General features: G+C 50.2%; 4 protein-coding genes across 4 annotated transcripts; 1 reads left to right on the forward strand and 3 right to left on the reverse strand.

Annotated features, from left to right (window-relative positions):
- Positions 1 to 536: 536 nt before the first annotated feature.
- BC939DRAFT_467456 (uncharacterized protein) lies at positions 537 to 1389 on the forward strand. Its single transcript, XM_051557789.1, has 3 exons — positions 537 to 627; positions 707 to 846; positions 940 to 1389. The coding sequence occupies exons 1-3, from the start codon at positions 564 to 566 to the stop codon at positions 1375 to 1377; spliced, it is 642 nt and encodes a 213-aa protein (XP_051406961.1). The 5' UTR covers positions 537 to 563; the 3' UTR covers positions 1378 to 1389.
- Positions 1390 to 1404: 15 nt separating this feature from the next.
- BC939DRAFT_467458 (uncharacterized protein) lies at positions 1405 to 3533 on the reverse strand. Its single transcript, XM_051557790.1, has 3 exons — positions 3298 to 3533; positions 2993 to 3197; positions 1405 to 2895 (listed from the first exon to the last, which is right to left on the reverse strand). The coding sequence occupies exons 1-3, from the start codon at positions 3446 to 3448 to the stop codon at positions 1587 to 1589; spliced, it is 1665 nt and encodes a 554-aa protein (XP_051406962.1). The 5' UTR covers positions 3449 to 3533; the 3' UTR covers positions 1405 to 1586.
- Positions 3534 to 4000: 467 nt separating this feature from the next.
- BC939DRAFT_22264 (uncharacterized protein) lies at positions 4001 to 8990 on the reverse strand. Its single transcript, XM_051550795.1, has 7 exons — positions 8797 to 8990; positions 8134 to 8269; positions 7553 to 8035; positions 7343 to 7462; positions 6950 to 7234; positions 4283 to 6858; positions 4001 to 4196 (listed from the first exon to the last, which is right to left on the reverse strand). The coding sequence occupies exons 1-7, from the start codon at positions 8935 to 8937 to the stop codon at positions 4182 to 4184; spliced, it is 3756 nt and encodes a 1251-aa protein (XP_051406963.1). The 5' UTR covers positions 8938 to 8990; the 3' UTR covers positions 4001 to 4181.
- A 1102-nt stretch (positions 8991 to 10092) lies between these two features.
- BC939DRAFT_403268 (kinase-like domain-containing protein) lies at positions 10093 to 12135 on the reverse strand (the record flags this gene model as incomplete). Its single annotated transcript, XM_051552726.1, has 7 exons — positions 10093 to 10359; positions 10462 to 10729; positions 10926 to 11002; positions 11138 to 11283; positions 11377 to 11493; positions 11605 to 11773; positions 11983 to 12135. The coding sequence occupies 7 exons, from the start codon at positions 12133 to 12135 to the stop codon at positions 10093 to 10095; spliced, it is 1197 nt and encodes a 398-aa protein (XP_051406964.1).
- Positions 12136 to 14275: the final 2140 nt, after the last annotated feature.

The following is a 14275-nucleotide window of genomic DNA, read 5'->3' on the forward strand; positions in this document are numbered from 1 at the left end:
ACACCCAAGGAGGGATAAGAGTGCCACACAAAGTACTTTGAGAGCTTTGGATCAGAATCAGGCAATTTGTCGATAACCACGACGAACCTAATTTGGTGGGTTACTGGACAAGACAGCACCCACGACTGATATGGTTAGGGCGACATTGGGAGAACGGGAGTGATTGAACAGCGCCTGGGAAAGGATAGATGAATTCCAGACAAGACATGATAAGCTGCAGACGGGTCTAAGTGACGACCCGAAGCGGCTACAGCAGCACCAGGGCTCGTTGCAGTTCCCGATGAGAGATCCAATGGAAATTCTTCGACACAGGGGACAATAAGGAGACTATATCCTGCCTTTTGTTATCGATAATAAATGCCTTGTTTCGCGTCATGGGCGAAGTAAAATTTGCTCGATCAGTTCACAGTCCTGAATGAAGACGATAGCGTGCAATTGAGGAGAGGCATGTTTTGAAGCACAGCCATGCGCTTAAAGAACGCACTGAACACGACCTTAAGCTCCGCTCAAAGAATCAAGATGCCTTTACTCTTTCTCGGAAGACAAATCCTCCAGCTACAGCGATGCACAGGACAGGGCTACCAACAACCACCGGCACCCTCAGGAGTATAGTCAGTAGACACTCTGGTAACACCTGCGTCATGGTGGTTTGATCAATTACATGTTCTGATTCCAGGATCTGTTGCTAATCGACTTATGTGGAAAGGTCGTCCATCACTCCCTCGGTTAATAGCATATATCGCATTATGGCAAGCCCACCGCCACTACTCTACTCCAAGCACCAGCACCAACATCAGCAACAATAGTTCCGCTAAATATGCCAACGAACCCGACTGTCCAGAGCTTGTAGGCCCGCCTTTTCGCCATGAAGACCCTCTACCATTCGGCTTCGTTTTGCCCGCACTACTTCTAATCACGCATTTGTTATCCCAAATATAGCCATCAGAGCCGTCGTGGTCACTCAGTTCGTTGCTTGAGAGACGCGACGCCCTGAACACAACCCCAGACCACAGCCGGGACATCACCCCCGAGACCATCAGTCAACTTCTCGACCTTGCCCATCTCCATAAACCGAAGGACGTTCAGGAACTTAAGCGGCTTGAGCGGGATGTCCGCCGGATGCGTAACTTTCTAAATTATATCCGGTCCCCAGACCATCCTACTTCGGCTTCGGTCGAGAGTCTGAGATCTTTGGTCGATGATGGCGAGGGGTTGCAGTTGAGGCAGAACATAGTATCGACAGAGTCTGTTGCTGCTTCGAAGGAAGATGAACAGGACCTGATCCATAGACGGGATGAGCTGCTTAAGCGACCAAAACGAGTCAAGGGCAACTTCTTTGTAGTCGGTACCGCTCTTGACCCCAAAGAAGACAATTAAACAAGATTCATTGTACTGTTATATTGTCTTACAGTCTGTATTTTATTTAAGTGGGTTTTCTGTACAATTGGTCGCAAAAGAAGACGAGTGCATGCTGGATGTGTTTGCTTGTTTGAGTATCGGTGAATTGGTGCGAAAGTGCAGAAGCACAGGGGTATGATGCCATGTAAAGCAATGTCGCTTCGCGTCACGTCGGATCCTGTGTGCCATCACCGCAGTTCTACGGGCGGTTCCTTCTCTGGTATGCGTTTGATCTCAAAAACCGGAGCCCTGAATGCAGCGATCTCATCATCCGTCAATGGCTCGCCCTTGCCAGACGTCTTTAGACCCGTTGCCTTGACCATCTTGAGTGCGCCTGCACTGACCGCAGCATCCTTAGCAGCCGCAGCCGCAGAAACATTACTATTACCACCTGCCGCATTCATACCACTCGCAGCATTTCCGAATGCGCCTCCGGCGTTGCCGGCGTGTCCAAATGGACTTGCTTGCGTGGCTGTACCAAATGCGCTAGCTCCATGTCCAAACACGCCCTGCTGCTGCTGTTGTTGTTGTTGCAGCTGCTGACCAAATCCTGATCCTCCAAAGGCCGTACTGCCTTGACCAGCTGTGCCAGCTGGAGTCGCATTGTTTCCAAAAGCCGACTGCTGACCGAACCCACCTCCAGTTCCAAAGGCGCTGGTTGTGGGCTGCAGTGCTGCTGTGGTCCCGAAAGCATTACCGCCAGTTCCAAACGTACTTCCGCCGCCTCCGAAACTGCTTCCTCCTGTTCCAAAGGCGCTGGTCGGATTGCCAGTGGCACCCCCGAAAGCACTAGTGGCATTTCCGCCAGCTCCAAATGCGCTTTGTCCTGCTCCTAATGAAGATGTTTGTCCAAATGCTGATCCAGAGCCGAGTGTGGATGCCTGACCAAATGCTGAGCTAGGGCCGAGCGTCGACGGCTGGCCAAAGGCAGAGTTGCCACCAAGGGACGAAGTTTGACCGAACGCAGAGCCTCCCAAAGTTGATGTCTGCCCAAAGGCTGAGCCCTGACCGAGATTCGATGTCTGGCCAAAAGCTGACGTCTGCCCAAACCCTGAACCCTGACTGAATGCCGAATTTCCTCCGCCTCCACCGAACGCACTATTTCCTGGCCCTGTAGGTGTCGTCGATGCAGCAGTGCCAGCGCCAGAATTGGGCCTGATAGTACTCATAAAGTAGTTATATGCACCCTGTGGGTCCTTTGTGATCTTTTGAATTTCCTGCTCCATACCCATGTTCAGCTGCTGAAGCTTTTGCATGAAAGCATCCTGCATCCCCCCTGGCCTGTTCCCGAGAGTCGCAGCCACAGCCATCAGCCCCGAATAATCGCTAGTGGCCTGAAGCACAGTGGGGTTCTGAGTTTCATAGTACATGAGTCGAAGTTCCTCTGGCTGCATATCCTTTCCTTGGATCAGGTTGGGTTCCTCCTTCCCTGGCGCGTATGATGAAAGTTCGTGGAATGGTCGATCCAGTGTCAAATCGTTTACAATCGTATTTGCACTATAAAGCAAAAGCATAACAAAAGCGCAAGAAATGTCAGTTATCCTATTCATGATCCTGACTGAGATGTTTCACCAATCGCACGGATAGCACTTACTCGTATGAAATCTTCTTGGCCCCAGGAGCATTTGCGCCAGCACCACCTGCACCCGTGTTTCCGAACGCAGATCCTCGGTTGGTGTTATTGTTACTGCCTCCAAATCCTCCACCACTGCCGCCACCGCCCCCAAATCCGCGCTGTCCAAATCCTCCGCCCCCACTACTACCTCCGAATCCGCCGCTTCCAGTATTTCCACTCAGCGCTATTGTTTTCAGGTCAAGAATGAGCGATTATTTTTTGTAAGCGACAGTAACTTCCAGTCATTGAGAACGCGGCAATGGTAAACGCGTTGGATGACTTACCACTGAAAGAATTGTTGGAAGCGAAACCACCACCACCACTACCATACCTATTATTTGAGCCGAGCTGCCCGCCGCTTGGATGGATCGAGCGACATCGGTCCCCGTACCTGCATCTACCCTGAAGAAAGAATTGACAGATCTGTCCCGACATTGAATGAATAACACTGATGGCAAAAGCGAATGAAAGTATAATAAGTAGGGAGGGCGAGGTGAGATGCAGGAGCACCGTTAAACACCATACACCAAGCCACGGCTCCCTTTTCTTTTTTTTTTTGCCACCAACCCATGCCATTCGATCGTAAAGGGAATGGCACGGTATTTTATTTCGTGGAATTGACTATCATTTCTTGTTCCTTTGATCAGGCGGCGTATGTGGAAAAATATCCGCCAGCTCAGAGCGACTAACAGTCGATGGAAGCCTGGAGGAAGCTGTAGAGGTGGGATGGTCGTCCAGTTTCGGATATTGAGAGATTGCGAGCGCATTGTTAAGAGCCTGGACGCCTGCAGACAACACTGGAGCATTGGTCTGTGTCCGCGATGACCCTTCGTTGAGGCCAATACCCGGCAGTGCCGTCGTTGTTACCGTTGTGCCTCTAAATCCCCCTATGGCACTTCTTGGAGCGGTAGCTGAGTATGATGACGATCTGCCGGTCACCGTACTCGAATGATTCGTCTGATTCCGTTGGTGCTCGTCAAAACTGGTGCCTGCGTCGGAGCGGTCCTCGATGTAATCTTCCCTGAATAAGTTATCGCTACCCTTGGATGTCGAATCCGAATACCCAAAGAGCTGTCTACCGCTCAGTCCCTCGGGGAGAGCGCTGCTGCCATTGTCAAAAATGCTACTGTTGTTGCCAATGTGCATAGAGGGTCCACCACTGCTAACCCTATCTGGACTCGTTCTTGAAAGTTTTCTTTGCTTAGATGGCGCGAATGGACTATCGATATATGGCAACATATGAACCTCAGATCCAGCGGGGCCCATTACCGAAGACATCCTCATATTTGACGTCTGAAGAACTGTCTGATCAAGCCCGAGTCCAAGTCCAGTATTCCGTTGTCTGTGTGAGAGGTAAATTTGGTCCGCATCGGTCTTCACATCAAAGTTTTTCTGAGACGACGATGACAAGGACCATGAGTGTGTCATGCTAGATATGTCCTGAGTGAACGATCCATACTTCCACAGACTCGCCACAGGGTTATGGGCGCCATTGGTAGCTTGAGTCCTCCCCTCCCCTACAGCCGCTGAGGATTGCGCTTTAGGTCGTGATGAAGTTCCAGTCGTGTCAGTTAGAGAGTAATCCGAAAGTGTATCCTCAAGTTCATTAAGGTCAATCGCTCCTGTCATAGCCAAGACATCCTTGATCATGCTTCCATCTGCGGCATCATCCATAGCATGAATGGTATCCATCTGGCTTTGGTGCAGCATTCTATCCGTGCTGGCGGCCAGTATCTCAAATGACGCTCGCCTGTAGCCCGCTGATGTATTGGTTCGCAACAGATCTTCGAAAGGCCTTGAAGGACTGGGGCAGGATTGTGGTATTGCTCTCCACAAGTCGCCTTGGGTAGTGATAAAACCATTGGCGGGGAATGTAGGTCGCTGGATTGGTGACAAGCCGAAGAATGCATTTTGAACGCCTGGTTGTGTCTCCCACGACGCTTCAGTGGAGGCAGATGCTGATGTTCCATAGATGGCGTAGGGTGACTGTGAGGATATACTGCTATGGTGATTCGCGTCATTGCCTCGCATGCTCGTAGTTCTCTGCAGTACATGTCCGCCCCTATTGTTTTGCGCAAGGGCGGGCATGATCTGGATCTGCGACTCCTGTGCTGGTTTTGGAATGTAGTGGCAGCCGTCAGGAGATAGTGAGCGTGTAAGCGGAACAGTGGGTGGCTGACCTTGGCTCTGAACAGAGGATGATCCGTACAGATAGCGCGCTCGGGTAGGTGGTACAGGGGGTGCTGCAAGCGGGGCAAGGAAGGGTTCTGCGGTGGTAGATGTATTGGCTGCCACGGACGAGTGCGTATGAAAGGGAGCTGATGATTCTTGGCTTAGCTGAGGTTTTCCTGAGGCGGCTGGAGGGGATACCTGAATATACGAGGAAGGACGCTGTAGAACCTGCGTAGGTACGGATCGCATCTGCACATGAGGAGCCATAGAGCGTGGACGCTGTAGAATTTGTATAGAGTGGTCAAAAGGTCCCTTAGAGGCAGGACTAGAGCTTGGGCTTTGATGCTCAGATCCAGTGAGAAGACCAAGAAGCGATTGCTGTGAGTCTGCTGATTTCGTTATTGCTGCTGCCACAGAAGTTAGCTCTGGTGAAGTTGACTGAGTTGCTGTTACTGTCATTGCAGAGATCTGGTCAATGTTGGACGACCTCGTCTCCGTTGGAGTGGGCGCCAGAAGAGGTGTGTCCTGGGTCATTGCTTTCCGCCGAGTCGCCTCCTCTGCTATACGTTCAGCCTCGTCTTCTGAATCATCAGCGAGAGGCGCGCTGCTAGTCAGCAGCTCGATGGCCTCCTCAAATCTCCCTTCCGTTTGAATCAGAGCCTTCCTGACGTCCCGCTCTGGAAAGCCCATATCCGCCATTCTAGTCACCACCAATTGTGAAGGGCGATAATTTGTCTTGGCTTTGGGAAGCCTTGAAAGGGCTAGCGGTATGGTTGATGGTTTTGAGAATGTTACTGTTCCAGACATCGATGGTTTCGATAGTGGTCCCAAAGTAGAAGGCGCTGGTATAGCCGAGATGGTATGTGAGATAACAGCGTGGGTGGTCAATTGAATGGGCAACTGCCTAACTGCATGTATTGAATGAGTTGCAGGCGAAGCTGAAGGTTGGCTGGCTGCAGGAGAACCGATTGGAGATGGCGACCCAGACTTGCCAGGGCTAGGTTGGACAGGCGCGGCGAGCGTTCTGGTGGACGATGTCTCTTTAGCAGCCATCTGTGCATCGTTGCCGCCCTTGCCCTTCTTTTTCTTTTTCTTTTTGCCTCCACCTCCGCCGCCGTTATTTCCGTAGAGACCGGCCGCCGAAGCCTTCAAACGCGCCAGCTCCTTTTCTTCCTCCTCCCTCCTTCGCTGGTCCGCCTCCAGCTTCTCTTCCTGTTTCCGACGAGCAGCCCTATCTTTCTCTTCTTCCTCTCTCATCAGCTCTAGTTCCTTTCTTCTTAGTTCCTCCAGGAACGCATCCTTCTGTCTCTGTGCTTCCTTGATAGCTGCCACTGCCTTTTGGAGATGTTGTAGCACAGCTCGGTATTTCTGGGCCTTTGCTTTGGATGATTTTTCGCGATCCAATCCAGCCTTAGCAAGCATTTCTGGAGTATTTCCCTCGACGTCGGCGATGCTGATCCTAGCATGGTGCTGTAATAGCATAGCTACGAGGTCACCACAGCCGCTCTGGGCAGCGTAATGAAGTGCTGTCTTCCCAGATTTGAGGCTGCTTTTATCGACGAGGAACGGCGCCTTCTCCACCAACAGCCTACATATCTCTAAGGGTGCGCTGCTTTCGGCAGCAGTGTGCAGTGGCATTCGTCCTTCTGAATCATAAACATCCAGGGAAATGCCTGACATGATTGAACATCAGTTATTGACCTGTCTTCAGTGCAAACAAGGAACAAGTGATGCAGTGACCACAGGAGGGCAACCATGGCCTACCTTTGGTTATGAAGAAAACAACAAGGTCGAGACATCCGGCACGGACTGCCACATGCAACAACGTCTCCTGCATTCCTTGTCCCTCGCCTGGATGCCTAATGTCCTCCATTGCAGTCATAGACTCCCATCCTGTGATGCGTGTTGTTGAAGCCGAGTGGAACCTTGGGATGTCTGGCATCGACTCCAATTCAGCTGGAGATATCTCAACCATCCTCTTTACGACGTCCACATGGGCTTTCAAAGCACTCTTAAACAGGAACGAACGGGCAGCCTGATCAGCTTCCGCTATTTTGAATCATTCGGAAGAAGAGGGCTCGAAGTTATTTAGTATTGTCTGCACTTGTTTTTGTCAAGCTTTATGCTACGGGGCGGATGCTGCTACAGAGCACAAACCTGTTTCACGCTTCCTACGAGCCTCTAGCTCGACTTTCTCCTTGCGCTGCTTCTCCTGCGACTCCCGTTTGCGGCGTTGCTCATCTTCGAGGCGCAACCTTTGAAGAAGTTGTATCCGTTCTATATAAAACAAAATCGAGATCAATGAGTAACCTGGATAAACAAAGACGATCTGGTGTTGCCCTTTGCGGGCGCGCGCCTTCAACTTACCCTCCTCTTGTTTACGCTTCTGCGCATCGTAGAGATTTCTTCGCCATGCATCCTCATCTATCGGGTTCTTGTCACTTCTCAGCTTGAGTATCGCTGCAAACTGTCGTTTCTCTTCCTCCAAAGCGATCGCCGCCACTCCGTCCGCTGCATAGCGACGCGAGTACTCATAGTCATCGTAGGTCCCGTCGTATTCGTCATCATCATAGTCTTCGTCGTCTTCGTCATCTTCGTCCTCGTCGTCCTCATCCTCATCGTCCTCGTCCTCATCATCATAATCCTCTTCGTCCGGCTCATCCTCATAACTATCATCCGGAAAATCCAAAGAGATATGGTCGTTATGATCGATGCCACAGCCGCAGGGTTCTCGCTGCTGTGATAATTGAAGAGAGTGGCCTAGTTGCTGCTCCAGTTTTTCTGCGAGATTGGTGGTGAAACTAGACACGACAAACGACTTGTCCGAAAGAATTTCCCTAATTTTGGGATCTAGATTTCAGCAAGTAGAATTGCTGCTTAGTATGGTTATATCGTAGCATGCATAATCTTCAGAAATGATAGATAGCTCCCATCGCAATTAATTGTACCTATTGAGCCCTCTTCACGTAATAGCTTTGTATATAATTCCATCAGTGCTTCTGGCGATGGCCAGACAATGTGCTCCTTCCTAGTATTCCTTATAGCTTCTGTAGCAGTATGCTGAGTCAAAACTGTGGCAATCCTCTAAAAAAAAGGGGGTGATAAAAAAAATGGCGGGAAAACGGGGTCAGGAAGAGCTTCGCCGAGCGTACATGGTGCCCAGGGCTGCTCAGACGTTCCAAAAGTTGAATATATTCCATTGGATGCTCCAATCCTTGATGCTTGATATTCCTATTGAATGCAGTCTGTCTAGTCAGTTGACTGGTTTTGCGACAGTGAAGTGAATGGGTAGGATGCCAGAAACAACGAAAGGCTATGCTGATCGAGGCTGCCATGTCCTGCTGTAAAATGATATTCTGTCGGCGACTAGAGTGTGGCTGCAGTTTTGCTGATGTCCAGACAGTTGCTACTGTCCGAGACAGCTGTTACTGTGTGATCCTGAGAAAGAATGCGCTGTTTCAACGACTAAGACGATGAGAGCTGCGAGTGCCAGTCGAAGAAACGTTTGTACGGTAGCACCTTTGGTTCTGCGAGGCAGGATAGTCGAGACTACTATCGTTCCCCTGAAAACATATGAAACTTGTCTGAAGGCGACAAAGAAGCTGAGATACCTTTGCATACTCCCGACAGAAAGCCTGAATCTGTTCGTCCTTAAGCCTTTGCGCCTTGATTGACCACGGTTTCTTGTCGGCCTGGTGTGATGAGTGCGATGTGGTGGCGTGATCCGGGGCGTTGTTGGCCTGTGCTGGCATTAGTGCATGGATCTGCAGGCGAGCGACTGGGCAATGGTAGCATGCGCTTAGGCAGTTGAGTCGTTGGTCTAATACAGGTGGCGAAGGGAGCTGGTCGTCTAAAACCCTTAACAGCTGTTTTTGGTAATGAATGCGTGCCTGAAATTTAGGCGCACGGACAATTGTACGACCCATACTGAAGCCAGAATCATGTCGTGGTGTGTTATTGAAAAACAATGCTATTTACAGTTCTTGGGCGGAGATAGATCGCCAGAAGCCGCAGAGGCCTTGAGTGCCAGCGCTTTGTCAAGAGATTCATGAGATCCATCCAGAGATCCATGCTCAGCTCGATCCTGAAGAGTATCCGATACTAATGTGGATGAGGGCGATAGTGTCGATGCCCTGTGAGACAGCTGCTGCAGAGTGATGGTTTGCAGCTGTGGTCGCTGTTGCTGTTGCTGATCCCCCTCTGGCTCTTCTTGCTCTTCTTGCTGTAGGTTTTGTTGCTGCTCTGGTAACTGTGGCAGCTCCTTTTCGGTATGTAGAGAGGTGCTGCCAATGGATTCTGGTTCCGTTGTTGGACTACAGACCCAGCTCTTGGACAAGCTGCTGTGATAGGAGGGTACGGCCCGCGCACTGGCCGCTCCGTCGAACGACGCTCCCCCAATCGAGGACCTACCGCCATAAAGCCTATAGTTCTGATCCAATTGGTCATCTGAATAGTTCCTATGCGAAGATGACGATGGGAAAGAGCCAGTCGACGCTGGCCTGCTGCCGTGCCTTGCTGTCTGGCCCAGCGGTCCCGATGACCTGAACGTCCGTCTCCGGCTTCCAAAACTGGTGCTGTTCTGAGCCGATGATCCAGATCCGCTCTGTCCTTCTCCTTCATCCGTCTCTTCGATGCTGCTGGTGTTGCTGCAGACACTGTTCGGTCTTTCGAAGCGGTTAGGACGACTTTGGCCTACACTTGAACCAGGATTGCTGAATGCGCGAAAGTGTTGAAACCTTTCCGGCAAAGACATGGGGCTGGCAACTGCGCAAGGATGAACAACTGCATGCGCTGTTGATTGTGATATCGTTGGTACCGGTGAGCGCATGATGGGAATAGGGCTACGCGGTCCAGGAGAAGAATCTATCAATTTAGGAAAGGACTCATTGTTAGAATAAACAACGCCCTTACCTAGAATCATAACGCTCATGTGTACCAAAATCGATACCTGGAGTATGTGTTGAACTGATTGATTTACTCCTCCTCCTCCGATTAAGGGTGAAGTTGGTGAGGGAGACTGATAGCCTACGAATGCGGGTCTTAATCTTCTCCATGATAGTGACAGCGCCCTTGAGATCCTCGTCCGTGACGTGTACACGTTGATAATTGCCGGGATCCGTTTCGATTCTCCATAGTTCAGGGTCCAGCATGTCCTCGATTACCCATGGATGTTCCTATTCAGCAGAGCACATAAGAGAGGAAAGTGTCAAACATCGGTTCGTGAGTAGAAATAATGTAGTGTAAAGCCGCGCAAATTCACCGCATTTTCAACATACTTTGACCTCTTTCAGCGTTATCCGCCTGGACACATCCTTTTCGAGCAACCTTGACAAAAGGTCCTTCAACGATGGGCTGACAAACTCGCGCCCAGGGACGAAATCAGGATAGCTCGGCTGCTTTCTGGGTATGATATTAAACAACTCGAACTCTGTCTCAGCGATAAACGGGCAGCGACCGTAAACAAAGCAGTATAAAGTCACGCCAAGCGCCCAGATGTCGATCGCCTTGGTAATAGGTGGTCGCGACGCATATCCTTGACCGGTGCTGGTGGAGAATGTACCCGCGGGGGTCGAAGGATTGGATCTTGGCGTTGGTGGTGACAAAATGAAGGATGTTTGGGAAGCTGACGATAGCGCAGGCGACATTGCTGGAGAAAATTCACCTAACACCACACAATGTGGTCAGTTTACGACCATGATGGTGGACGTACGATTCAAGCCACGCGTGGCAGATGCGAAACTTACTCGCATAGCAAAGCTCCGGTGCGAAGAACGCTGGGCTTCCAGCGGTCTTGGCCAGCTCCAGATCGTCACCCCACTGATGATGCTGGCCAAGCGCAGAAAATTGTTGCTGTCCAGAGAGTGCCGAGGCAATGGGCGGATGAGACGATGGATGCCGGAAAAAAGTTTCGAAAGGGTTGGAGTGGGGGGAAGCATGAGCACCCTTGTCGACTGGTGGTGTGTTCTCCAGGTCGTGCTCCAGCGCGTTCTTCTCGCTGAAGTGGGATACTCCAAAATCCGAAATTTTTACAGTCCCGTCTCCCGATAAAAGCAGGTTGGCCGGCTTGATATCTCTGTGAATGATGCCCTGCATGTGAACTACAAAGGACCATGTTTGATTAGGACAGGGGTTTATTCGCAACTTCAGCACATAAAACAGCAATTTTTCGTTTCCATGGAATAAAAACTTACGGTATTCCAAACCTAGGACCACATCACGAAAGATTGCGCGAGCATCCCCCAAAAGCAGAATAGGTCTGTCATCCGAGTCCTTCCAGCGAACCTCGCCGCCCTCCATGTATTCTAGAACTATCAGTTGGGAAAACAGTAATGCTTGTTGGTTAAAATCATGTGGTAGGGTTTGATGATGTGGTTATCATAGCTATTACTGATGTCCCCATGCCCAGCTTCTATTCTTACCTAGATAAATCTTTCGAGCATTGGGGTCATCGATGACCTCAATTAATCGGACAACGTTCGGATGTATGCATTTTTTCATAATGGCAATCTCACGCCGAATTTTTTGCTCGTTCGAGATCTGAGCTCGCCCAAGACGCCTCCGAGTGGTTTTATCCACAATCTTGATGGCCTGAAAGGATGGAAAAATGAGACGGTTCAGTAGGGGCACGCGATTCGATTTCCCAATGCCGAACATGTCTTCGGGTTGGCGCTGCTATTTCTACGGTATTGATTCTTTTAACCTTCCCCCCTCTCCCCCCTTTTTTTTAACTTTTGTTACTCTCTCCTCAACTGAGATTTGCGTGTTGTTCTCTCGATACCTTGACTGTGGTTACTTACACAAAGTTCATCTGTCACTGTGTCGCGACAAAGCTTCACCTTGCCGTGGACGCCTCTGCCGAGCTCTCGAACGACCATATACTTGTTGATCATCTTGTTGCCAGTAGTTGGATCGTAATCCTTCATCATTGTGTGCGTTTCCTTGACAGGCATGGGCGACGGGGAGACCATCGATGTCCGTGGCGACGCGCCGTAGCTGGATGGACTCGGGGAGTTGGTCGGGGTGGTGTAGCTTCGATGGTGGAAGGTTCGTCCCATGGTTGGTGTCGAGGGCGTCGATGAATGAATGAGTGAGAAGCGAGACGAGGTCTTTGGCGCAGAAGTTGACAACTGCGGTGGAGACGCGAGTTGATCTCTGCGACGAGGATCGATACTGTCAAACGAAGTCCTTCCATCGCGGTGCTGGGACTCCATGGAAGCCCGACGGCTATAGGGTATCCTACCGCCCTCCATCGATCGCCTCACATAAAGAGAATCAGGCGACTGTTCGCTGTCGGCGGGAACCTGGGACGGCAACTTTGGTGTTCGCAGATTCTTGAGACTGAGTCGTAGGCCAGAAGTTTTGCCTTTCTTTGCGGGCACATGAAGGTCTCCTGGTGATGTCGTACGGGAGCTTTGGCTGCTCTGCAAAGACGAGATGGAGATGCCGTGCGTGGAATCCAGGTCTGAGAATGTCTCCTCATAGTCTGTGGTGGATGTGTTCGACTGAGCGCTGGAGGAGGTCCGTCGTGCGATCCTCATAACGTTTACGCTTGAGCTGGGATTGTGGGCTGACTTTGATGGGTGTTGACGCGACAGGGATGGTGTGTGCTGAGGAGCCTGCATGAATGCTTATGTATCAAGGAAGACTTGCTAGCAGTAAATAAAAGGAACGTACTAGGGAACGATGAGATACCAGGATGCATGGCAACCAATTAATTAGCATGAATATCGCCCTTTTCATTCCATCTCCATCACACGTTGTCTTTTCTCCATGCCATGTCGTGCCGTCCCAGTTATCCCTGGTGTCGTTGCATTTAAGGTCCTGCAGCCCAAAGGGAAATAGAAGAGGGAAACAAAAGAAGTAGGGATGAGAAGAGTTGTTACCGTGGCAGGGATGGATCGGATGCCCATTCGAACTCGATGAAGCCATGCAGTTGTGGTCGTGTTGCTGTCCAGTTCAGCCGAGTCCTGACCTGTCCTGTGCTGTCGTATCGTTGCTGGCGTTGATGGAAGGTGTCAAGTGGAGGCGGAATCAAAAACTGGTGGGCAGCAAAAAAAGTACTGGACGGGAGAAAAAGACAAGGGAAGGGTGAACTTATTGGCAGATGAAAAAAAGATGGTGGCACAAAAAGGAAGGACTGCAACTGGACTCGCTCGACCAGCCAAACTCTATCATTTCATATATCCATACATATTCGGCCCTCGCTGCTTCCCACCCGCAAACAACTGCAATTGACGAATTGACGAGCACGAAGACATCGCAGTAGAGGCAGAAAGAAGTCCAATATCTGCATCGGTCGTTAACGATTGGCTGGTTGACTAGAGGAACCGTTTCTAGGCCAGAGTGGGTATCGTTTACTTCATAGAGCCCCTAAACTACTCTAACACGTCTTGGTCTTGGGCTGGCGGATCCACTTCATTTTCTTGAGAACTAAATTGCTCTGGCGCTCATTCTCCCCATGCTTGCTTGACTAACCTTTTTGTATGCCTCCAGCCCTAGGGATTCTTTGCTTTTTATTAAGGTTGGGTTATTGGGTTGATTGAACCATCGCTCCATCATCTTTGTCCCGCTGTTCGGTTCTATGCCCCACCCAACGATCTCTCTTGAGCCGGTTGAGCAATCGATAAGAAGATGGCGTGAATAGTGTGCATATGCATGTGTTGTGTCCATGCAGAGGTCATTGGGTTGGTGGACCCAGTAGGTCTGAAAATCCTCTTTAACTGAAGCGTTCCGATGTTGTCCACAGGTAAGGACTGCAAGAATGAACAAGAATTTGCACATGATGGAGTATTTTCTATCGCCCTCCAAGCCCTACATATCTCCTCTCACTCTTCCACTCTTTCACTTTTCCACTCTGACGACAATCACGGAATGTTCTCGGAGAAGGTGCTCGAGAACAACCTCATTACTGTCTACGGATGTAAAGACATAAGTAATGGACGATTGCGGCAGTCGTAATACCAAATGCCAATAACACGTTCGTGTTGGAATCTGGAACCTTTACTCTTCCTATAGACTTGAGGTACAAATAACCAGACGTGTGTTGCAGTTGTAGATTGTCCAAGTATTTGATGCACAACAACGATAAAG

Source organism: Gamsiella multidivaricata (genome assembly GCF_025024155.1).
Source record: "Gamsiella multidivaricata strain RSA 2152 chromosome Unknown BC939scaffold_109, whole genome shotgun sequence".
Lineage (NCBI taxonomy): Eukaryota > Fungi > Mortierellomycota > Mortierellomycetes > Mortierellales > Mortierellaceae > Gamsiella > Gamsiella multidivaricata.